The 24,348-nt window shown below is 45.4% G+C and overlaps 1 protein-coding gene across 1 annotated transcript; it reads right to left on the reverse strand.

Moving 5' to 3' along the window:
* Positions 1 to 4,545: 4,545 nt before the first annotated feature.
* Positions 4,546 to 15,806, reverse strand: LOC137300913 (ERBB receptor feedback inhibitor 1-like). Its single transcript, XM_067970177.1, is given in 5 exon segments — positions 4,546 to 9,110; positions 9,828 to 9,913; positions 10,849 to 10,925; positions 10,927 to 11,032; positions 15,584 to 15,806. Coding segments are annotated over 4 exon segments (1,371 nt in total). The 5' UTR covers positions 10,969 to 11,032; positions 15,584 to 15,806; the 3' UTR covers positions 4,546 to 7,944.
* Between the last annotated feature and the right edge of the window lie 8,542 nt (positions 15,807 to 24,348).

The raw sequence follows: 24,348 nt of genomic DNA on the forward strand, positions 1-24,348 counted from the left end.
TGTATGAGTGTATCTGTGTGGGTGTGTGTGTGAGTGCATCTCTGTGTGTGCATGTGAGTGTGTCTGTGTATGTGCGTGTATGAGTGTGTCTGTGTATGAGTGTGTCTGTGTATGAGTGTGTCTGTGTATGAGTGTGTCTGTGTATGAGTGTGTGTGTATGAGTGTGTCTGTGTATGTGCGTGTATGAGTGTGTCTGTGTATGAGTGTGTCTGTGTATGTGCGTGTATGAGTGTGTCTGTGTATGAGTGTGTCTGTGTATGTGCGTGTATGAGTGTGTCTGTGTATGAGTGTGTCTGTGTATGAGTGTGTCTGTGTATGAGTGTGTCTGTGTATGTGCGTGTATGAGTGTGTCTGTGTATGAGTGTGTCTGTGTATGAGTGTGTCAGTGTGTCTGTGTATGAGTGTGTCTGTGTATGAGTGTGTCAGTGTGTGCGTGTATGAGTGTGTCTGTATGAGTGTGTCAGTGTGTGCATGTATGAGTGTGTCTGTGTGCTTGTCTAGCTGTGCGTGTGTGTCTGCACGTGTGTATGAGTGTGTCTATGTGTGTGTGTATTAGTGTGTTTGTGTGTGGAACATAGGAACAGGAGGAGGCCGTTCAGCCCCTCGAGCCTGTTCTGCCAATAAATTATATTATGGCTGATCTGTATCTTAACTCCATTTACCCGCCTTGGTTCCTCACTATTAATCCCCTGACCCAACAAAAATCCATCAATCTCAGTTTTGAAATTTTCAATTGACCCCCGGCCTCAACAGCTTTTTGGGGGAAGAGACTTCCAGATTCCCACTCCCCTTTGTGTGAGGAAGTGCTTCCTGACATCACCCCTGAACGGCCTGGCTCTAATTTTAAGATTATTCCCCCTTGTTCTGGACTCTCCCACCAGAGGAAATAGTTTCTCTCTATCGACCCTATCAAATCCTTTAATCATCTTAAACACCTCGATTCGATCACCCCTTAATCTTCGAAACTCGAGCCTAGACTATACAAACCTCATAATTTAACCCTTTTAGCCCCGGTATCATTCTGGTGAATCTGCACTGCCCCCCCTCCAAGGCCAATATATCCTTCCTGAGGTGCGGTGCCCAGAACTGAACCCAGTCTCCAGGTGGGCTCTGACCAGAGATTTATATAAACTGCAACATAATTTCCTCCCCTTTATATTCCAGCCCTCGAGATAAAGGCCAACATTCCATTCGCCGTTTTAATTATCTTTTGTACCTGTCCGTTAGCTTTTAGTGATTTCTGTACTTGGACCCCGAAATCTCTGCTCACCCACAGTTCCTGCTTCTCACCATTTAGAAAATACTCTGATCGATCGTTCTTCGGTCTGAAGTGGATGATCTCAGTCCCACACTGAACTCCACCTGCCCCAGTTTTGCCCACTCACCTAATCTATCAATGTCCCTATTGCAGATATCTGCTCCCACCTACACTATTTACTGTGCCACCTCACTTAGTGTCATCAGCAAACTTGGATATATGGCTGTCTATTCCTTCATCAAGTCATTTATAAATATAGTGAAAAGCTGTGGCCCCAGTACAGATCCCTGGGGGACATCACGAGTCACATCCTGCCAATTTGAGTACATACCCATTATCCCTACTCTCTGTCTCTTACCTCCCAACAAATTCCCTCCAATGTCAACAGGTTGCCTCCAATTCCACGTGCTTTAATTTCTGCAAACAGTCTCTTGTGTGGAACTTTATCGAAAGTCTTCTGGAAGTCCATGTAAATAACATCCATAGACACTCCCTTATCTACCATGTTTGTTACCACCTCAAAACATTCAACTAGGTTCGTTACACATGACACCCTTTACAAATCCACACTGGCTCTCTCTGATCAGCTCATATTTGTCCAAATGTTGAGTCAATCTGTCCCTAGTAACAGATTCCAGTAACTTCCCCACAACTGATATTAGACCAATCGGTCTATAATTTCCTTGTTTCTCTCTCCCACCCTTTTTAAATAATGGACTGACATTGGCAGTTTTCCAATCCAAGGGGACAATCACTGAATCAATAGAGTTTTGCAAAATCATGACAAAAGTGTCTGCAATTCCCTCACCTATTTTTAATTTCTTGGGGTGGAAACCTTAGGTCCTGGAGATTTGTCAATCTTCAGTCTCATTATTTTCTCCATTATCATTATATTAAATCTAGTAAATTCCTCCCCTTGATTTATTTTTCCTTATATCTCTGGTACTCTGCTACTGTGAAGAACAATACAAAGTAATTATCTAGCAAGACTGTCATTTCCTTATTTTCTATTACAATGTCACCTACGCCTGTCTCTAGGGGGCCCACATTACTTTTAACCACCATCTTTTTCTTAATTTACTTGTAAAAACTTTTTGTGTACATGTGTGCATTTGTGTGTGTATATATGTCTGTGAGTGTGTATATCAGAGTATGTATGTGTGTGTGTGTGTGAGGGAGTGTGTGTATCTGTGAGTGTGTATGTGTGTGTATGAGTATGAGTGTAAGTGTATGTGTGAGTGTGTATGAGTGTAAGTGAGTGAGGGTGTGAGTGTGTAAGTGTATGAGTGTAAGTAAGTGTGTGGGAGAATGTATCTGTATGTATGTGTGTGAGTGTGTATGAGTATATCTGTATGTGTGTGTATGAGTGAGTGTATGTGGGTATGTATGTGTGAGTGTGTATGAGTGTGAATGTAAGTGAGTGTGTGGGAGAGTGTAGTTGTATGTATGTAAGTGAGTGTATGAGTATGAGTGTAAGTGAGTGTGTGCGTGGGAGAGTGTATCTGTGAGTGTGTGCATGGGAGAGTGTATCTGTGTGTGTATAAGTGAGTGTGTGTGTGAGGGAGAGTGTATCTGTGAGTGTGAGCATGTATGAGTGTAAGTGAGTGTGTGTGTGGGAGAGTGCATCTGAGTGTGTGTATGAGTGTGTGTGTGGGAGGGTGTATCTGTGAGTGTGAGTGTGTATGAGTGAGTGTGTGTGGGAGAGTGTATCTGTGAGTGTGAGTGAGTGTGTATGAGTGTGTGTGTGGGAGAGTGTATCTGTGAGTGTGAGTGAGTGTGTATGAGTGTGTGTGTGGGAGAGTGTATCTGTGAGTGTGAGTGAGTGTGTATGAGTGTATGTGTGGGAGAGTGTATCTGTGAATGTTTTTTTTTATTCGTTCACGGGATGTGGGCGTCGCTGGCGAGGCCGGCATTTATTGCCCATCCCTAATTGCCCTTGAGAAGGTGGTGGTGAGCCGCCTTCTTGAACCGCTGCAGTCCGTGTGGTGACGGTTCTCCCACAGTGCTGTTAGGAAGGGAGTTTCTGGATTTTGACCCAGCGACAATGAAGGAACGGCGATATATTTCCAAGTTGGGATGGTGTGTGACTTGGAGGGGAACGTGCAGGTGGTGTTGTTCCCATGTGCCTGCTGCTCTTGTCCTTCTAGGTGGTAGAGGTCGCGGGTTTGGGAGGTGCTGTCGAAGAAGCCTTGGCGAGTTGCTGCAGTGCATCCTGTGGATGGTGCACACTGCAGCCACAGTGCGCCGGTGGTGAAGGGAGTGAATGTTTAGGGTGGTGGATGGGGTGCCAATCAAGCGGGCTGCTTTATCTTGGATGGTGACGAGCTTCTTGAGTGTTGTTGGAGCTGCACTCATCCAGGCAAGTGGAGAGTATTCCATCACACTCCTGATTTGTGCCTTGTAGATAGTGGAAAGGCTTTGGGGAGTCAGGAGGTGAGTCACTCGCCACAGAATACCCAGCCTCTGACCTGCTCTAGTAGCCACAGTATTTATATGGCTGGTCCAGTTAAGTTTCTGGTCAATGGTGACCCCCAGGATGTTGATGGTGGGGGATTCGGCGATGGTAATGCCGTTGAATGTCAAGGGGAGGTGGTTAGACTCTTGTTGGAGATGGTCATTGCCTGGCACTTATCTGGCGTGAATGTTACTTGCCACTTATGAGCCCAAACCTGGATGTTGTCCAGGTCTTGCTGCATGCGGGCTCGGACTGCTTCATTATTTGAGGGGTTGCGAATGGAACTGAACACTGTGCAATCATCAGCGAACATCCCCATTTCTGACCTTATGATGGAGGGAAGGTCATTGATGAAGCAGTGTGAGTGTGTATGAGTGAGTGTGTGTGTGGGAGAGTGTATCTCTATGTATGTGTGAGGATGAGTGTAAGTGAGTGTGTGTGTGTGAGAGATTGTATCTGTGAGTGTGAGTGTGTGTATGAGTGTGTGTGTGAGCGCGATCTTGGAGCTGAGTATTCTTGTCACTCGGACTTTGTAAAACTAATTTCTGGTCAAAAATGCCCAAAATAACCTGTTGATTCTGTTGACCTGCGAGGAAAAGATTTTACAAACTGCATTTCCAGCTGCAGGGCCAGATGTTGGGTCTGTTGGATCTCAGCACCTTCCATTGACTTGGTTTTAGACAAGGCTGCAGTCGCGATGCTACTCTGCTTTCCTGTGAATGACGTGATGCTCCCTGTCTGACCTGCCCCAGCACCGTGGAACTTGTCGATCGCCTTTTGGGACTCGTTTGCTGAACATTCACAGACTGTCAACAATCAGTGCCGTCAATGATGGGCTGGATCGAGAGGTTTATTCGTGTGCATAAGCTTCTGCCAGCGAAACATTGGACCAACAGAACTACAACTACTAACATTACAGCAGGATTCTTTCAGAGTCCTCCCTCAGTTCCCTCGCAGCTCACTGGGTGAAAACAGCTGCCAGGTGGGCTCCACATAGCAGGAAGGGCAGAGATTGGTTCCACAGCCTGGGCTGGCAGTGGGGAGGAGGGTAATTAACCATCATTATCCAGTGACACCAGCTGAAGGGAAAGGGCAGGGAATTGGGATGAGAATAGAATCATAGAAAGTTAGGGCTCAGAAGGAGGCCATTCAGGCCATCGTGTCTCACTCATCGTGTATAAATGCATGTGTAATATAAATGCAAGTTGTTGCATGAAGATGCTGGGCTTGTCCTTACAGCAGAGAAGGTTGCGAGGAGATTTGATCGAGGTATTCAAAATCATGAAGGGTTTAAGGCAGAGTAAATAGAGAGAAACTGTTCCTGTTGCTGGAAGGGTCAAGAACCAGAGGACATAGATTTAAGGAGATTGGCAAAAGAACCAAAGGTGATGTGAGGAAAAACTTTTTTTTAAAAATGCAGCGAGTAGTTATGATCTGGAATGCACTGCCCAAAAGGGGAGGTGGAAGCAGATTCAATCATGGCTTTCAAAAAGGAATTGGATAAATAGTTGAAGGGGAAAAAGTGAGGGGAATGGGACTAACTGGATTGCTCTTACAAAGAGCCAGCACAGGCTTGATGGGCCAAATGGCCTCCTGTACCGTAACCAGTCTACGATTCTATGGCTGCTGTTGCTGCTAATGTGAAGCGGTGTCTGTTTTTAAGACTTAAGCGTTGTTAAGTAAACACAGCCTCTGGCCATTTAGAGTTTAATCGCTTGGTGAATGAATAGCATAGATTAGAAACTGAAGGTGGGGTTGAGGGATATGGGGAAGAGGGAGTTTAGCTATGAGAAAGGGACAGGTTTAATGGGCCTGAGGGCCTTCAAATTATTGAGAATTTCTTATATTCTGAAGATATCTCCAACTTCAAGGTGTAGAAATGTCCCTGGATTTTGTTACATACCCTCCTCAGATGTATCCATAGACTGCACTCAGCCTGGTCCTGTCAAATTACATTCCTTCACCAGTACAAGGTAAAGCAACTCATTTCCCTCCCACTACACACTGGGTAAAAGGGAATCATTCCTGTACAGTACGGCTCATGTGTGCTTCAGTCTCAGCTCCTGTACATCTGTAGACACCAGAGTGAACGACACACTCCTGTTGGACACTGTGCAGCTGGTCCATGTTAAAGGGGCCTCCCCGGAACACATTAACAGGACTTGCTCTCACCGTCAATTAGACTACAAGAGAACAAATTCCAGATCACATCCCAGAGGAGATACATATCCTGGATCATTGAGGATCAAGTCTGAGTTTGCACATTGCGTAGGTGAATTGTACTGAATTGTTTATCTTGCATCAGCTTATTGTACCACCGAGAGATTTACTGCCAAATTACGTTGGAGGATTGAGCCCTTTATAGGCAGCTAATTGATAGCACTAATCATCAAACACAGCACAGAAATAATTTAAAATAAAAACAGACATTAAGAAAGGTAATTTTTTTTAAATAAATGTAGTTAATGATATCCCAATAATACTGCACAGACCACAGACACACAGTTCTGCAGCATTTCAACAAATATTACAGAAATAAGATATGTTACAGCCAGTGAGGATATAAGAGCAGTAATATAGGCCTTCATATGTGTTACATGCAGTTAATTGAGTCACTAGCATGTGAAACTATTTTCAAATACAAGCAACTGCACTGATTCTTCACGTAGGTCCCCAGTAATCTATCATGTAAACTAGTCTGCAGGTTAGTAGAGTCTCACCCTGCATCACTCATCCCTTTTTGTTCTATTTTAGTAGCCAGCTGTTTGCCTACAGCTCTCCCTCTTAGTTCCTCAATAACTGCCCAAGTCTGTATGAGGGGACCGTCTGATTTCTGGGGCAGCCTGTGGCAGCAAGCTTAATGTCAGGATGGGGAGGGCGACCACCAGCTCAGTCACCTCCTTTGTGAATGGTTTCTCTCCTCTCTCCCTCCCCGACTCCAGCTGATGGGAGTGATGTTAAGTGCTGGCTCGGGATTGGGAGGGGGAATGGAGTCCAAGCCTCTGATAGTCTCCAGGCTCAAGGACAGCACAGGAGCCAACGACACAAACTTTGAGTAAAGCATAGCCCTACCCGAACACCACTCGAGAGTAGTGACGACAGGAACTCCCGGGGAGGAGTGCGATAGCTACTATTGACCTCAGTGCCTCTGGGGGGGGGTGCGCAGGAGTCCTGCACCTGATCACTATTTAGGAAAGTCCATGCAAGGGCAGGATTGGGATGAACTGTGATGCCCTCCATGGTCAAATGTCCACCATCACATGAAGAACGACCAGTTACGTAAGGTATCAGAGGGCAGCCAGTGGAACACACATCCCACCAGTCTCCACCACAGTAACTCTCGATAAACAGCTGGAGCCTGTTTGCTACCCGTTGTAGGTTTATATTAAAAAAAGGCGTGGGTCACGTTGCAGGTGCATATTAGAAGAGAGGACACCCAGTGTCTCGAGCCCATCCCTCTCCATTCCCCCAGCCCCCCACAATCACCATCCCACATTCACGGCTGGATCACTTCAGTTAACCTTCTAACCAAAATGGATCAGTGACTGCACTGCTTCGGACCCTTGGGCTGCTCCACATCCCTGACATAAATGCTGTGAATTGTTGGGCAGGGGGAAAGAGGCAGAGACATGAACTTGTGGCAGTTCTGTGCTTCAAAAACTTTTAATCAAATCCCTTCACTTTAGCTTAATACTTTTCACTTAAAACAGCCATTAAGTTAGCAGTGACCTTCATCGAGCATCCCTGAGCTGGATTGATTCCAAGCATTGTCTGTACACTGCCCAGTAACAATTGCTGTAGTTTCTCACTCACAAGGGTCTCTGAACAGTTAGATAATAAAATCATAAAAAAGTTTTGGTCATAAAAACTAATCGACTCTTGTGCTGGTTTCACCAGAGATTCGCGCCCTCCGAGGCAGCGCGCCCCGCCCACTTCATCATGTTCCAAAAAAAGTACATAAAGTGCAATAAAAACAATCATGAAACGTCCTGGTGAAAAAGGTCACAAAACTACTGTACAGGAAACCCAACCGGGCTCCTGGACACCGTGACCTGTTCAAGGGCCTCTGGTTTACAGCGACCGATTTGAGTCAAATTCCACTTTTTATAAAAAGTGGGATTTTCCCTGGAATTTTGGGATCACATTCTGCGATTCTGTCCATCTTTCAGTGGCCTTGATTATCCTGGGACGATCCCTCACTGCTGCCTTTTTCTTGCTGCCCCGTCAAAACCTAGGGAGACTCTACAAAGGCCACGGGTTTCTGTTTTACCATCTCTGGCTTGTTCAATGCAAACATTTGGAAGCTCTCTTCTGTGCAATCGTTTGGCTCCCATGTGCTCTGGGCCTCCACAAAACATTTCTGAAACTTGTCCAGGTAGGGGGGCCTCTCAGGGAGCAGGTAGTAGTGTGTGGAGCTCACCTTCTTCCCATCTTCGATGATCGGTAAAATGCAGGGCACCCGCATGGCGGCCCCATCGCTGCTCTGCCGCTGCAGGATTTTGTTGCTGACGTATTTGGGATCGGGGGCAAAACTTCGTGTCGGAGGCATCACCCCGTTGAGGTAGGCTGGGAGGCTTTTGGGGCTTGGGGTGCGCGAGTTACTTCTGGACACTGGTTCCCGCGGAGGGACCTTTGGTGGCCTGTCCTCCTCACAGTACGTGCCCGACATCACCTCCGCAGACCATCTCCGGTAGTCGTGTTTCACCAGCCGAGGGGGGATGGGGACTCGAGGAGGGACCTCTGGCTTCACCTCGCTGGAGTTCGGTGACGAGCGCAATAAGCAGCTCGCATTCTTCAACACGATGGGTTTGTTGTACGATCCGGCCGGGCCCGAATGTGAACGCCGTAATTTGCGATGAGGCGGAGCAGGTTGCTCAGCAATCTCTTGGTTCCCCAGGTTACTGTCTTTTGCCGCATGGCAACTCTCTGGCAATCTAGTGCGGCTGGCACCCTCGGAGTAGGCATAGTTGGTCTGCCCACACCCACGGAAGCTCCTTCTGCTGGGAGCACCGTACCTGAAGCTCAACGGCCTGCAGTCCTGCAAGAGGGAGTCAGTTTCGGAGCTTGTAATGGACTCCACCTCACTGTCCATGTCATCGAAGGACACATCACCAGCGACGGGCAGCGGAGGGAGCGGCTTCGAGCTGCGATCACCAGCACACCCAGAATTAGTTGGCGGAGGTGCCCCTTTCACTGGTGTCGGAGGTGGTGACAGCACAGTGCCGTTCACTGACAGTCTCTTAAACGGAGAGAGCAGCTGATCTTTCTCCAGTTGTACAAATGGCTCCTCACCATTGGGTATTGTCAGAGGAGGTGGCCGTGGCTTCTTGAAGGACGCTCTGAGACAACTCCTGAAACAGCAGTGTCTGTCCAGCCTAAGTGGCTCCATTTCCTGCCCTATTGGAGGAGGAAAAAATACTTTTTAAAAATGTAAACACTGTTACAGCAAATTTCCCCCTTCTGAAGACTCAGGCTCTCGCTGGGGTCTGGGCTCCACAGCCACTGGCCACCCCTCAGTACCTCACCCAAGTGATCACTTTTCACGTGTGAGCCTGGCCGAGGAATCACTGGACGGTGAACCTCACTTGAAGCACTAATGGTAAAGCTCAGCTGATATTAGCCAACACAACAGACCAGGGACAGACCCTCGCCCAGTCTGTACCGTTCAGTATCTCAGCAGGCAGGAGATTTACACTCAGGCATCGGGGAACAAGACCACCACTTAAATACATATCTTATTTAAATTTATTCTCAGGATATGGGCGAGGCTGGCATTTATTGCCCATCCCTAGTTGCCCTGAGAAGGTGGTGGTGAGCCTTCTTGAACAATTGGAACCAGGTTTTGATACAACTGGATGACTTACTAGGCCACTTCAGGAGGGCAGTTAAGAGTCAACCACATTGGTTTGGGACTGGAGTCATGTATAGACCCAGACCAGGTAAGGACGGCAGGTTTCCTTCCCTAAAGGACATTAGTGAACCAGTTGGGTTTTTCCGACAATCTGACAGCTTCATGGTCACTTTTACTGAGACCAGCTTTTCTTTTTTTTTTTTTAAATTGAATTCAAAATCTCAAACTTTGAAGAGCGAGCCCCATTGGGGTGGGATACATACTGTTGGTTGAAGCCATGATGTAGGTCTGTTGATGGGGAACAGCATTCAAAGTGCAAGTCATGGCTGTGGAGTCTGCAAAGTAGAGGCTGAAATCACAGAAAAACACAATGTTCTGTCTGTGTGACCAGCCCATCACAAGAACACTTCAGAGGACAAAGGCCCTTCAGCCCCTTTGATCCCATCCTTCTAGAACACCAACTCCTCCCCCCCCCCACAATTTTAAAATCCAGTTGTTTCTCAAATGACCCTAGTGTCCTGGCTCCACCCAGTGGCCCTAATTCAGCTGTCAATCATCCCATGTAAAGCAATACTTCCTGACCCTGTGCCCTGGGCTACTCGAAGGTATTGTTCACGTTTACTTTCTCTAGCCCGTTAAATACCCCTCTGAATGTTTTTTTTTGGTGGCTCGAGAGTTCACAGCTCCCACCTTCGATCCCAGGGATCAGCCCCGTTATTCAACTCTGTACTGCAGGGGCCTCGTCTTACACCTGTAACTAGAACTGTACCCAGACGGGGTCTTTGCAGTGTCAGAGCAGATACGGCAATATTACCCAGCACCCTGTTCATTGTGTCTAAACACGGTAACCAATGAGTCAATCAATACCACAGCTCTGTTTCCCTATTGCTAAGTTCTACCCCAACCATGGAATGTATGTGCTTCCTGCTCAGTCTCCTGGGATACAATATCTTCACTGAACTTAGTTTCCCTCTGATCAGCCCAGATGCAAACCCAGTTGAGCTTTTTCCTTGTGCACAAGACCACGGCTGTCTGCACTGATTCCCTTTGTTTGGTGTTATCCAGGAATTTAACCACCTTGCATCGAAACTGCAATCTCAGCAAAGGCCCCCAGGTCAACCCCCAAACTCACCAGGGACAGGAGGGGTCCTGGTCACAAAAAGCCTTTTGGAAGTCATGCTACATGGTCACAAACGGCCTTCATCGATTTGGGACAAAAGTCGGAGGTTGGCCACACAAAGTGCTCTCGCCCAATTCCAAACGACACCGTGTTGAGGTACTCACTTGTCCAATGTGCTCGATTGATTCCAGCAGCTTTTGTTGTTGATGACACTGTGCAGGAAGCAGTTACTCAGTGGATTGTGGATCTCGGATCTCTTGTGCTGCCAGTCCAGCACTTGACATGTTGGGAATGCACCAATCCTTTAAAGTCTGTGTGTTCTCCTCAAGTCAACAGGGCATTACATTCCTACAGAGAGCGAGAGAGGGGAATCTTGAATTATTCATCGATTGATTCTCCCTCAGTAATGTCACAGCTGACAGACTGCAGGACTCACCCCACCCCCTCAAGGTGGGTCAGGAAGCGAAGGTCCCTTTTAACCAGGACACCACAGCTGGCTGCCGCTGAAAAGTTACATACCTAAAAAGGTTAACCTGTCCTTTTCTCGTTACAGATACTGGCTCACCTGCCATGAGTTTTCAGAATTTTGTGTTGTTTTTATTTAATGGACTATGAACAACATTCACACGAACAGGATTGGATTGGTGGATCCCTTGGGGAGAGAATTCAACATTATTTATTTCGTGCTTTTCACCTGGTAAAACGTCCCAAGGCGTTTCACAGGAGCGATTATCAGAACTCGGCTGTATGGGGTGGGTGGGAGGGAAGATTCCTTCCAGTTGGTGCCACTCGGTGCACTGTCTGACGAGCGCCTTTGATGGGGAAGGTAATTTAAGAGTTGCATTATGGCAACCTTCTGACTGAGAATGATGCTGGCCGTTGAAGAGCAGAGGCGATATAAAAAGTTATAATAATTAACCATTGCTTATTATAAAAATTGGATAGTGAGTTAAAGACGGGAGCTGTAAAATGTTTGAAAGGTCAGAACATAAAAAACCTCAACTCATACTAGGGTGAAGCTTTATACTGATGCTCAGCAGTCACCCCTTCAATCTACCACCCAGTACATAAGAAACACCATGACCCTGCCATCAAACACCAGGATTCACCAGCTGTACCGATTTGTCTAGATTAGGCTCAGCCAAAAGTCAAACTGCTTCGACCAATAGACGACCACAGGATTTCTTTAAATATTGAGACTCCCAGGCGCAGGCCGAGGCGCAGAGATTAAAAAGTGCTTTTACTTAGGAGAGACCGAGAACCCAAACCTCCTGCTGGCTCCACTATGGAGCTGAACTGGAGATTCTCCCCTTGTTGGGGGGGGTGAATGTGCGAGAAGATTTTTGTGGGGCCACGGGCAAGTGCTTGGACCACCCACATGGAAGCCCCCAGAAAATGAAGGCAGGAACAAATGGGACAGGAAGCAGAGTGAAGTGATGTGCAGGCCCCCCATTTCCCCTCTCCTGCCAAGCGGAATGACAATATTGACCAGAGTGTCAGCAGGACACTCAACTATGTGGGGCATCACGGCCAGGCCTGGTCCTGGCATCCACCCGGTTCATGTTTTGCCTCTCCCTAGCACAGGTTGCACTGAGCGTCCTTACTGTTGCTCAGGCTGAGATTGAGGCTACCTGAGCGCAGACCACAGATAATACCTGGGACCTGCCGGTCTGTTTAGCTCAGTGATGTGCATTCACCCATTGGGGAGAAAAAGATATCATAGAACACAGAACATTGCAGGCCCCGGGGCAGAGGTAGTGGGTTAAATTTGCTAATACACAAATATACGTCAATGTAATTTAGTTTGTCAGAAGGGAAGAGTAGTTTGGGCTCAGTGATGGACAGGATCTCGGTCACATTGGGGGAATATTTCCCCATACTTCACTCAGTGTTCTCACAACCACCGTTTAATGATAGCACACTGCTCTTTCTGCATAACATCAGGGCAGTGAGTTACTGCAAGGAGGGGGATAGTTAGTGAAATTTAAAAACACAAGGGAGAAGAGGAACAAAGGGAGAAGTGGCTGTAGATTCAGGCAGCTCACAACTGGGTTTTAAAATATTAATTCTTGAGATGTGGACACCATTGGCAAGGCCCGCATTTATTGACCATCCCTGTTTGCCCTGAGAGGGTGTAAAGATCTTTGAGAAGGCAGAGGCACCATGTTAGTGGGCATACCGTCCTAGGGGGAATAAATAAGGTCACAAGCCTCCCTCCAGGTGGCACACGCTGTTACCTCACCAGGTATCTGCAACCCAAATAACTCATCCACCCTGATCCTCCCTCCCTCCAGAGGATCCTGAACTGAAAGATTCAAATGCACATCTTCAAACCGGCCAGGCCCCCCTCCCCCCATAACCACCAGTGTTAAGACACTGGACGATATGTCTGTGGCCCAGACTGCACTGTCCCACCTAACTGACTGGAAACCAAGCTCCAGTTACTCACTTTTACAAACAGGGTCACAGGTAAAGACACCCAAGGATTAGTTCTGGAGCTGAGATACTGGCAGTGAGAGGACTTAAACTTCATTAATTATAGCTTAAAAATATCTGAAGTGTTAAACGCCCCTCCCTCCACCCCCACCCTCCGTACCTAGAGTCAAAGTCTGTAAGGCACAGAAAGTGCTTCAGCCAATCAGTCAGCACTTGTCTCTGAATTCAAACTCAAAAGATGAACCATCTGATGACGAGGAAACAAAGAAGCAGTGACTGCTGACAGGAGGTCTGTCACACCCGGGAGAGGCAGGAGGAGCACGATTCCCTTTTCTAGTGTTGAACAGGTCTGTCTAACCTCCATTCCGTTGGCTGAGCACTGCTTTCTATGACTGGTCTTGATGAGGCAATGACAAGGTGTGAGTAATACCACCAATAATGTCTTAACATTTCCAATGTGGGTGTTGCAGTTTATTGATACTAACACGAAAAACAAAACCCAGATCACATGAGCTCAGGACCACTTACTGTGCCCAGTGAGACTTCTTTGAAAGGAGGGCCTGACACACACACACAACTGTTCCCTGAAAAGGGTGGGGGAAGCAGATTCTTTAGTAACTTTCAAAAGGGAATTGGATAAATAGTTGAAGGGAAAAATTTACAGGGTTATGGGGGGGGGGGGGGGAAGAGAAATCAAGGGAGTGGGACTAATTTGATTGCTCTTCCAAAGAGCTGGCACAAGCATGATGGGCTGAATGGCCTCTTTCTGTGCTGTATCATCCTATGGTATTCAACCCCTGCTGCCAAATTAAACACAGCTCTTTTTCTAAGTACTGTAGCACACTTAGTTTTTTTAAAAAAAAACTGAATTCAAATTCTCAAATCCCACCAGGGTAGTTTGAACTCAATCTCTGAATTATTAGTCCAGTAACAGAACCACTACACTGCTGTAATGCTGGGGGTTGAAATCAGCCAGTGTTCCTGCTCTTGATCACTATCCAGTGACCCCTTCTGGAGGTGCTGGTGGATATTGGGTGAGGACAGGGATGTGATGCTCCTCTCAGCCACCTGTTGATATTCATTATCTACGTTCCCAGAGACCAGCCACTCAGTTGGGATACCGGGGTGGGGGAGTGAGCACTAGTGGGACTGTACCCAGCAGCAGAGTAGAAGGAGCAAACTGGGAGAGAGCAGTTTGTGGGACGGTCGGGCTGTGTCAGTGCCGCCACCTAAATATTCTCATCCAGTCAGTGTGGGTCCTTCTCAGGGCAGCCTGGGAACACCATATATGGTTTGTCACCAGTTTTTAAATTTACTAGAGCCATGTGCTCACAGCTAGTCCATGGTTCACAGGGTTAGAAATTGGTTATCATCTTAAAATGGAATTTACTGGGGTATTTTGGAACAGGTCCAGTAACAGCACAGCCCAAACTAGTTAAACTACCATTCAGATCCTGTAAACAGAGAGTTAAAAAAAACTGGGCAGCTGCAGGAAACAGGCAGAAGCGAGTAAGCCACTTTAAATCGTCAGTCCCTGAGACACCTTTACTATCGACTGGTTCACGACTCAGGGGAAACACTATAAACTTACTCTAGAGCTCAGGCCGTGAACCCATTAATCCTTTAATAACTGAAGCCTACAGCAATCAGTCCACCACTAATAGACCACAGACCTGAGGAGCACTCTCTCCAAAACAATTGGTGGGAGCTGGTTTAATAGTTCACAAAAGGACCCCTTATTTAAAAGCGCAGCAGACGCTCGGGCAATGGTGAGTGTCTCACTATGGAATTAGTTTAAAACAATGATCTGTGGAAGGACCTGATTTGCAGGAGAGACACGCAGGATGGGCTCGCCAGCCCCCTGTGTTCAGGTGAGTGGCCAGTTCCTGGTAACAGGTTAATTTAAGCATTGCAAAATACAGAGTCACTTTACACACTGAGTCAGGAACGGATCTCAGACCCCACTCGGCTGCAAACAACGTTAAGATCAGTGATAAACCAAGCAGAGCCAAGGAAGAGAAAATGCAATTCCAATATAAAAACCCGGAATTAATACTAAACCAGCTTTAATTTAGTATTTTTTAAAAATCCTCTTGTAAGATTAATGCAAAATAAGTTAAGTTTCTTTACTTTGGAAAGAGTTTTGAAAAAGTGTAAAACTCTTGCTGCAGTTCAGGTTATACATTAAACTGATCGGAGTGGCTCACGGCTAATAATTTATTGGGGTTTTTGTTCAGGCAGCACCGCAATAAAAGACGATATCGAGTTTCTCGGAGAATATTGTAGTTTCTAACAAAGGAATTAGCAGCGAGATTGAGCAGAAACAGGAAGGGTTTAGGGAGAGGTGACAAAATGATAAGAACAAAAAAAAAACCCAAACCGTGAATGGGGAAAACTTTTAAAACAGGAAAGATACCAGAAATGTTAGGGGAGAGAGTGAGTCGGAATCTGAATCTCACCTACCTCCTGCTCATTTCATGGGGCAGGAAATCCGGCGCAAATTCTCCTCCAATTTCCCCAACAGTCCCGGCTCAGTGCGGTGGTAAACACAGCAGCATTTCTCCACTCTGACTCTTGCTCTGGCTCCTGACTCTAATTAAATGTTTCTCTGTTGCAATGAGCCCCGCAGCTTGCTTAATAAGGCGGGCTCTCAATCCTGATGTCACCATGCAGTGGGATCAGAACATCTCCCCGCCCACAGCTCACACTCAGCACACTTACCTCTGCCTTAAAGGGGAACATTCACCGACAGCCCGACAGCAGCATCTCACATTTAAATCGGCAACAGCTCATCCTTCACCTTTTGTATCATATGTATATACACATTTCAAAAATTAGTTTTAAGTTCTGAGGGCCGGAGGGAGGAGATGGGTGCGTACAGTCTTTTGTTTTCGAATTTAATTTAGTGGGGCCCACCAACATCCATCACAGCGGTTTAAACCTTGCAGATCCCAACATTCAAAAATAAGGTTAGACTGGACTCTGTCTAGAGTCGCCACGCCTTGTGCCTGTGCTCAGATTGCATCATAACTCACTCAACAGTCAGTGCTGTGAAATGCATTAAATGGTTTCTCTGTGTTTGGTCAGCTGCACCTATTGGGCTCAAGTTTTGATTCAACATAGGAAAATAGGAACAGGAGTAGGCCATTCAGCCCCTCAAGCCTGTTCCACCATGATCTGTATCCTAACTCCATCCACCTGCCTTGCTTCCATATCCCTTAATAGACTTGTACTCCCTGGAATACAGACGGTTAAGGGGTGATTTGATTGAGGTTTTTAGGATTTTGAAAGGAATTGATGGGACAGATAGAGAGAAACTTTTTCCACTGGTGGGGAAATCTAGATCAAGAGGACATAACCTCCCAGGCTATGGGGAAAGAGCATGGGAATGAGATTAATTGGATAGCTCTTTCAAAGATCCAGCACAGGCATGATGGGCTGAATGGCCTCCTACTGTGCTGCATCTACTATGATACTATGAATACCATTGGTTAGCAAAAATCTATCGATCTCAGATTTAAAATTATTAATTGAGCGAGCATCTACTGCTTTTTGTGGGAGAGAGTTCCACCCTTTGAGTGAAGAAGTGTTTCCCAACTTCTCTCCTGATTGGCCTGGCTCTGATTTTCAGGTTATGTCCCCTTGTCCCAGACTCCCCCCACCAGCGGGAGAAGTTTCTCTCTATCTACCCTATCAATTCCTTTCAAAATCCTAAAAACCTCAATCAAATCACCCCTTAACCTTCTATATTCCAGGGAGTACAAGTCTAGTTTATGTAATCTCTCCTCATAATCTAACCCTTGGAGCCCTGGTAACATTCTGGCGAATCTGTACTGCACTCCTTCCAAGGCCAAAATATCCTTTCTAAGATGCAGTGGCCAGAACTGTACCCAGTGCTCCAGATGTGGTCTAACCAGGACTTTGTACAGCTGGAACAAAACTTCCTCCCCTTTATATTCCAGCCCTCTAGATATAAAGGTTAACATTCCATTAGCCTTTTTGATTATTTTTTGTACCTGACCACTGCATTTCAGTGATCTGTGTACATGGACCCCTAAATCTCTTTGGACTTCCACTGTTCTGAGATTTTCACCATTTCAAAAATACTCGGATCGATCCTTTTTTGGGTCCAAAATGGATGACTTCACACTTACCTGCGTTGAAATCTATCAGTTTTACCCACTCACTTAATCTATCAATGTCTCTTTGTAATTTAATGCTCCCATCTACACTACTTACTGTACCACCAATCTTTGTGTCATTAGCAAACTTGGATATGTGGCTCTCTATTGTGTTATCTAAGTCATTAATAAATATAGTGAATAGTTGAGGCCCCAGCACAGATCCTTGTGGGACACCACTAGTCACTTCCTTTCAATTCAAGTCCATATCCATTATCCCGACTCTCTGTCTTCTACCACCTAACCAATCTCCTAACCAGGTCAATAATTTGCCTTCAATTCCATAAGCTTTCAGTTTAACTAACAGTCTCTTATGTGGAACCTGATCGAATGCCTTCTGGAAGTCCATATAAACTACATCCATAGACATTCCCCTGTCTACCGTTGTTACTTCCTCAAAAAATTCTATTAGGTTTGTTAGACTCGACCTACCCTTTAGAGAGAGCCAACATGGATTTGTAATCAGCTTAAATTTCTCTAAGTGCTCAGTCACACTGTCCTTAATTATAGATTCCAATAACTTCCCCACAACAGATGTTATACTAATAGGTCTATAATTTCTTGGTTTCTCTCTCGCACCTTTCTTAAATAATAATTACATTTGCAATTTTCCAATCTAAAGGGACGATTCCTGAATGGAGAGAGCTTTGGAAGATTATGGCTAAAGCAACTGCAATTTTCTCACCATTTCCTTTAAAATCCTGGGATGGATACCATCAGGTCCTGGGGATTGGTCAGTCCTCAGTGCTATTATTTTTTCTAATACTGTTTTCTTGCTTAGTTAACTTTAGTGAGTTCCAGTCCTTGATTCATTATTAGTTTCCCTGGGATGTCAGGTATATTATCCTCTTCCTTTACTGTGAAGACTGACACAAATTAATTATTCAACAAGTCTGTCATTTCCTTATTTTCATTTGCAATATTACCTGCATCTATTTTTAACGGGCCCACATTACATTTGACTATCCTTTTCCTTCTAATATAATTGTAAAAACTTTTTGTGTTAATCTTGATATACCTCAAGTTTCTTATTATATTCTCTTTTTGCAGCTCTTACTATCCTTTTGTCTTCCTTTGCTGCTCTTTATATCTCTCCCAGTCCCCTGGATCTACACTATTCTTTGTACTTTTGTATCCTCTTTCCTATAGTTTGATGTTATCTCTTACCTCTTTTGTCGACCATGGCTGTTTTATTTGGTAAGTAGAGCTCTTGCCCCTTAGGGGTATATACTCGTAAATATTCCCTTACTTTTATATTATTAACTATGTCTGGCTCATTACTCATGATTAAATCTAGTATGGCCTGCCCTCTTGTTGGTTCTAGAAGTGTTACTTTAACTTTAAGCTGATGAGAAATGAATCCAAAAAAAATTAAAAGCTTCAGTAGCTTCAGTATTGCCTAGGAAAGTGTGAACTCACACCCCAGTGTAAGTGTATGTACATGTGTGCGTCTGTGCGTGTGTCTGTCTGTCTGTTCGTATCTATGTGTGTATGTATGTGTGCATGCGCATCTGTGTATGTATCTGTGTGTATATATGTACATGTCTGTGTATGTGTGTGTATGTATCTGAGGCTGTGTATATATCTGTATGTGTGTATATGTATCTGTGTGTATATATGTATCTGTATGTGTGTATATATATCTGTGTATGTGTGTGTCTATGTATTTGTGTATGTGTATGTATCTGTGTGTGTATATATATATCTGTGTATGTGTGTATTTGTATCTGTGCAGGTATATATATATCTGTATGCATGTGTGTATGTATCTGTGTATATATATATATCTGTGTATGTGTGTATGTGTGTGTATGTATCTGTGTGTGTATATATATATAATATATATATATATATCTGTATGTGTGTATTTGTATCTGTGTATATATATATATATCTGTGTATGTGTGTATGTGTGTGTATGTATCTGTGTGTGTATGTATATATATATATATATATATCTGTGTATTTGTATCTGTGCAGGTATATATATATCTGTATGCGTGTGTGTATGTATCTGTGTATATATATATATATATCTGTGTATGTGTGTATGTATCTGTGTGTGTATGTATATATCTGCGTATGTATGTGTGTGTATGTATCTGTGTGTGTATGTATATATCTGTGTATGTATGTGTGTGTATGTATCTGTGTGTGTATGTATATATCTGTGTATGTATGTATGTGTGTGTATGTATCTGTGTGTGTATGTATATATCTGTGTATGTATATGTGTGTATGTGTGTGTCTGAGCATTGATGCACCTGGGTAAGTGTGTTTATGCAAATATGTGTCTGTGTCAGCATTGGTGCATGTATGTACACATTTGTGCATTCATGTGTGTATATCCAGTCATGCAATTTAAGGAACTCTGTAACAAGCTGAAGGGTCAGAGGCAGCAGCAATGTAGGAAATAGCAAAAGGAAAGTAAAGATGGAAATGGATTTGCCTTGTGTTTAATTTCCTAGTGGCTCAGTGTGTAAATGCCCTATCCTGTATGATATGGAGCCATACAGACCAGAGGTCCCAAGTTCCATCTCTGATCTGTGTTGAGTTACTTAATCTTTGGCCTCAGTGCCCTAGAAAGGAGGAATCAGCCCAGGTTCTTGCTCCTGTCCCGTGATCCCTGCTGGAAAGTGCATGTTTGTGGACAGACAGGATGGATACTAAGGAGCTTTTTCCCTTCGTTGAGGGTTCTATAACAAGGGGACATAGATTCAAGGTAAAAGGCGGGAGGTTTAGAGGGGATTTGAGAAAGAACTTTTTCACCCAGAGGGTGGTTGGAGTCTGGAACTCACTGCCTGAAAGGGTTGTGGAGGCAGGAACCCTCACAACATTCAAGAAGCATTTGGATGAGCACTTGAAATGCCATAGCATACAAGGCTACGGACCAAATGCTGGAATATGGGATTAGAGTAGACAGGGCTGATGGCCGGCGCGGACACGATGGGCCGAAGGGCCTCTATCCGTGCTGTATAACTCTATGACTCTATGACTCTATGACATCAGGTGAGCACAGGATCAGGGTCAGCTGTGATGCTCCCTTGGCCAAATATCCTGCTGGCACTCACTGTCTAGGCTCACACATGAAGGATGATCTCCTGGGTCAGGTGCCAGAGGCAGCTAGCACCTGTATCCCAGCGAATCAGTGTCTCCTGGAGACAAGGGGAGAAAACTGGGGGAAGGGAAGATTCCTTCCTCAATTTGTCTTGGGGAGGGGAGGGAACGAAAATCCAAAGACCAACTCACCCATGGAAAGAACATTGATTAAACTCCTAAAAACCAGATCGTAGTGTATAAATGTATTAATTGGAGGTAGCGAGAGTTTGCGTTCTCACCCTGACAAGAATCCCCAGCGTGTTTTGCAATGCTCTCAGCAGATGAAACCCACTCCATCCCCCCTCCAATCAGTTTAAACATTATCTGTTTCAAGAAACACCTCCCAGGGAATAAATGATTTATTGTGATTTAAAACGTAATTTAGACTTTTCCCCAATCTGAGAGATGCAAATGCAGAGAGTGCTGGTACTGAGCAGTCTCAGCACACACCTGCAGCTGATGGAAAGCTCACCGGTTTGTCGGGCAGTGTTGTGCTGGGATAAGCACAGTGCAGCAATCGCCATTTTACTGATTGTTTAGAAAAACAGCGATTCATTTTGTGATATTCCCTCTCAGCCCAGGACAACGGGGAATCTAAACCAAAGGGACTCCTTGGATCATGGGGTGGGATTTCAGACGAGCTATATTTCTGAAGCAGCCTGTTCTGAAAGTGGCAGCTTGTCTGTGCAGCTCAGGGTCACGTGGCCGATGTATTAACACATTGAACGGCTGAGAAGGTGGTGGTGAGCCGCCTTCTTGAACCGCTGCAGTCCGTGTGGTGAAGGTTCTCCCACAGTGCTGTTTGGTCGGGGTTCCAGGATTTTGACCCAGCGACGATGAAGGAACGGCCGATATATTTCCAAGTCGGGATGGTGTGACTTGGAGGGGAACTTGGAGATGATGGTGTTCCCATACACCTTATCCTCGTAGGTGGTAGAGGTCGTGGGTTTGGGAGGTGCTGTCAAAGAAGCCTTAGCGAGTTGCTGCAGTGTATTCTGCACATAGAACACACTTCAGCCATGTGCAGGAAGTGGATGTTTAAGCCAATGGATGGACTGCCAATCTGGCAGACTCACAACAGCAAGGACATTTTTAATGTGCTCAGTGGCTCAGTAGGCACATGCACACCTGGTGTAATACTGAGACACACAGACCAGGAAAATCCCTGCTCCCATGCCTGATCTGTGTCGAATTAGCTGACCTCAGCCAGGGCAACAATAAGGGCTACAATTGGACTCAGTGGCCCTGGGAGAGGGAGAGGGAAAAGCAACAAAGTTCCCTATCCCCAATCACTATCTGCTGACTCCTTCTGGAAACTCCATGTATTTGGACATTGGCTGAGGACAGGATCGAGCTCAACTGTGATGCCCTCCACAGCCAAATAGTCTACTGAAAGTCGCTGCCCAGGATTACAAATGAAGAATGGCCACTTGGGCGGGGTACTGGAGGGCTCCTAAGGAACTCATCCCAGCCTAAGTCAGCACCCTCAGGAGAGGAGAGAGAAAATGGCCAAACAAAACTTCTTGTAGCTCATAGGATTATATCAAATCTACAACACAGAAACAGGCCATTCGGCCCAACTGATCTATGCTGGTGTTTGTACTCCACATGAGCTTCCTCCCACTCTAATTACCACTTCCCATCTTGCCCCTGTATCTCTCTCTTCCTTTCTCCCTCATGTATGCATTAAGCCTGCCCTTAAATACAACAATGCTGTCTGCTTCAACCACTCCATGTGGCAGTGAGTTCCACATTCTCACCATTCTCCGTGTACAGAAATTCCTTCTAAATTCTTTATTTGATCTGTTAGTGATGATCTTATATTTATGCTCTCTTGTGCTGGACTCACCCATAAGCAGAGAGCTCATGATTTTTTAGTTTTGCACTTTTACTAATTGAATCAATGGACACTTTCTGCCCCCCAAATCAACAGCCCTTTAACTCCAGGATTACAATATACGATTTCTTATAAATAGGTAGTGTGGGTGGGGGGACTGACCCACAGTGCATGAGGTGCTGAGGCATCAAAACATCAACAATTAGGCAATAGTTTATCCATCGATCAGGAATTCCACAAAATGGGAAGTGATTTAAACGACTGGAATTCCAGATGATGAGACTGAAAGATTGTGAGTCTGTCCATTGGAATGCTGGGCTTGGAGCTGTAGTGTACAACAGGAATGTGTTTGTCTGGAGTTCATTGTGTTGGAACATAAAGAGCAGGAAAAACCCCACTCCTTTCTGATAGATCAAACCCATGACCCACCTCTCACATTATCCCTCAACCCCATCGACCCATCTTCTCACCATATCCCCCAATCGCTTCTCTCTCCAAAAACACATCTTGACCCCATTTCCACTGTCGGTTTCAAGTCCTTCCCTGGTAAGATATTCTATAACTCCATAACCTGACTTCCTTTCTTACTGCTATCGTCCTCACTGTTAACTTGTATCCCCTGGGATTTGAACCCATTTTTCCCGTTGTCAATTCTCTTCATGATCTTGCATTCTTCATTTCAATCACTTTGAGGTCTCTTTTTCCAAAGAGAATAAATCCATCTTCTCTAACCTTTCCTCAGAACTTACATTTCCAGTACAAAGAGTCATCCTTCTTTCGCCCCTCTGGTCCCTCTCCAGGCCCAAAGTCTCTTTCCAATGATTGTGTGATTGGAGCTACACGCAGTGCTCTAGAACGAGTCTGAGCAACACCTTAATACAGTGATAGAGTTGAGGTACACAGAGTAGCAGAAGACAGTGCAGGTGGGTGGGGAGGAGCGATAATAGTTTGAGGTGCCAGCCTGATGGCCCACACCCAATCCCTCTACATGCCAAGTTACCAATCTGAGCTATCCCAGTCAGGGAGCAGTGGGGATTGGAGACGCTGGTTTCCCATTGAGAGATCCCTGAGGGACCTTATCCCAGCAAGTTTGATTCAGGAAAGGTTGGGGTCTGCCATCTTGGTTGTGAATGGTGAGGAGACTGAACAGGGACAGTTAGGGACATATGTGTACAGCAGTCTCAGCATGAAACATACATTAGTGTTGTGACATTACAGATCACAGAATCTTGGTCCATCAGGGTATTTCTACATGGAATACAATCAGGGTTCTGTTTGCCTTCATCAAAGTGACAGGCATCATTCCTGGAGGATGGGCCACTATACAATCATCACTTCCAGGTCAGGCACGGCTCGGGTTAGATGCTCCCTTTTCTCTCACTTCACAATGTGCTTTATACCGAACCTGATCAGATCACTATATACTGCGTCAGTGTGACATTTCCATTTCCTACCACAGACATCGCTGTGGCTTCTCTGAATGAGATTGGTAATTAATAATGAATTCATAGCAGTTTGTGTCTGATGAGCCCGTCCTCAGTAGGATTGAGACTGTCCAAGACTCATTTCACTACAGAAAGACTTGTGTTTATACAGCGTCTTTCACGAGCTCAGGACGCCTCAAAAAGCGTGGTCACTGTTGTAATGTAGGAAAAGCAGCAGCCAATTTGTGCACAGCAAGATCCCACAAACAGCAATGAGATAAATGACCAGATAATCTGTTCTAGTAATGTTGGTTGAGGGATAAATATTGGCCAGGGAGAACTTCCCTGCTCTTCTTCAAAATAGTGCCATAGGATCGTTTATGTCCTCCTGAGAGGGCAGATAGGGCCTCGATTTAATGTCTTATCCAAAGGACAGCATCATCTGACAGCGCAGCACTCCCTCACTATTGCACTGGGAGGATCAGCCTAGATTTTAGGCTCAAGTCTCTGGAGTGAGACTTAAACCCACAACCTTCAGTCTCGGAGGCGAGAGTGCGGCCCACTGATTCACGGGCTGACACCCTGCGATTATAGGCTTTTCAAATCCAAGCTTGGTGTCAACTAACCAATCTGTCCTGATTGACTGGATCGTCTCTCCTGCTATCTCCAATCTTGGTCTTGCTGTGT

Source organism: Heptranchias perlo, chromosome 32 (assembly GCF_035084215.1).
Source record: "Heptranchias perlo isolate sHepPer1 chromosome 32, sHepPer1.hap1, whole genome shotgun sequence".
In the NCBI taxonomy this organism is placed as follows: Eukaryota; Metazoa; Chordata; class Chondrichthyes; order Hexanchiformes; family Hexanchidae; genus Heptranchias; species Heptranchias perlo.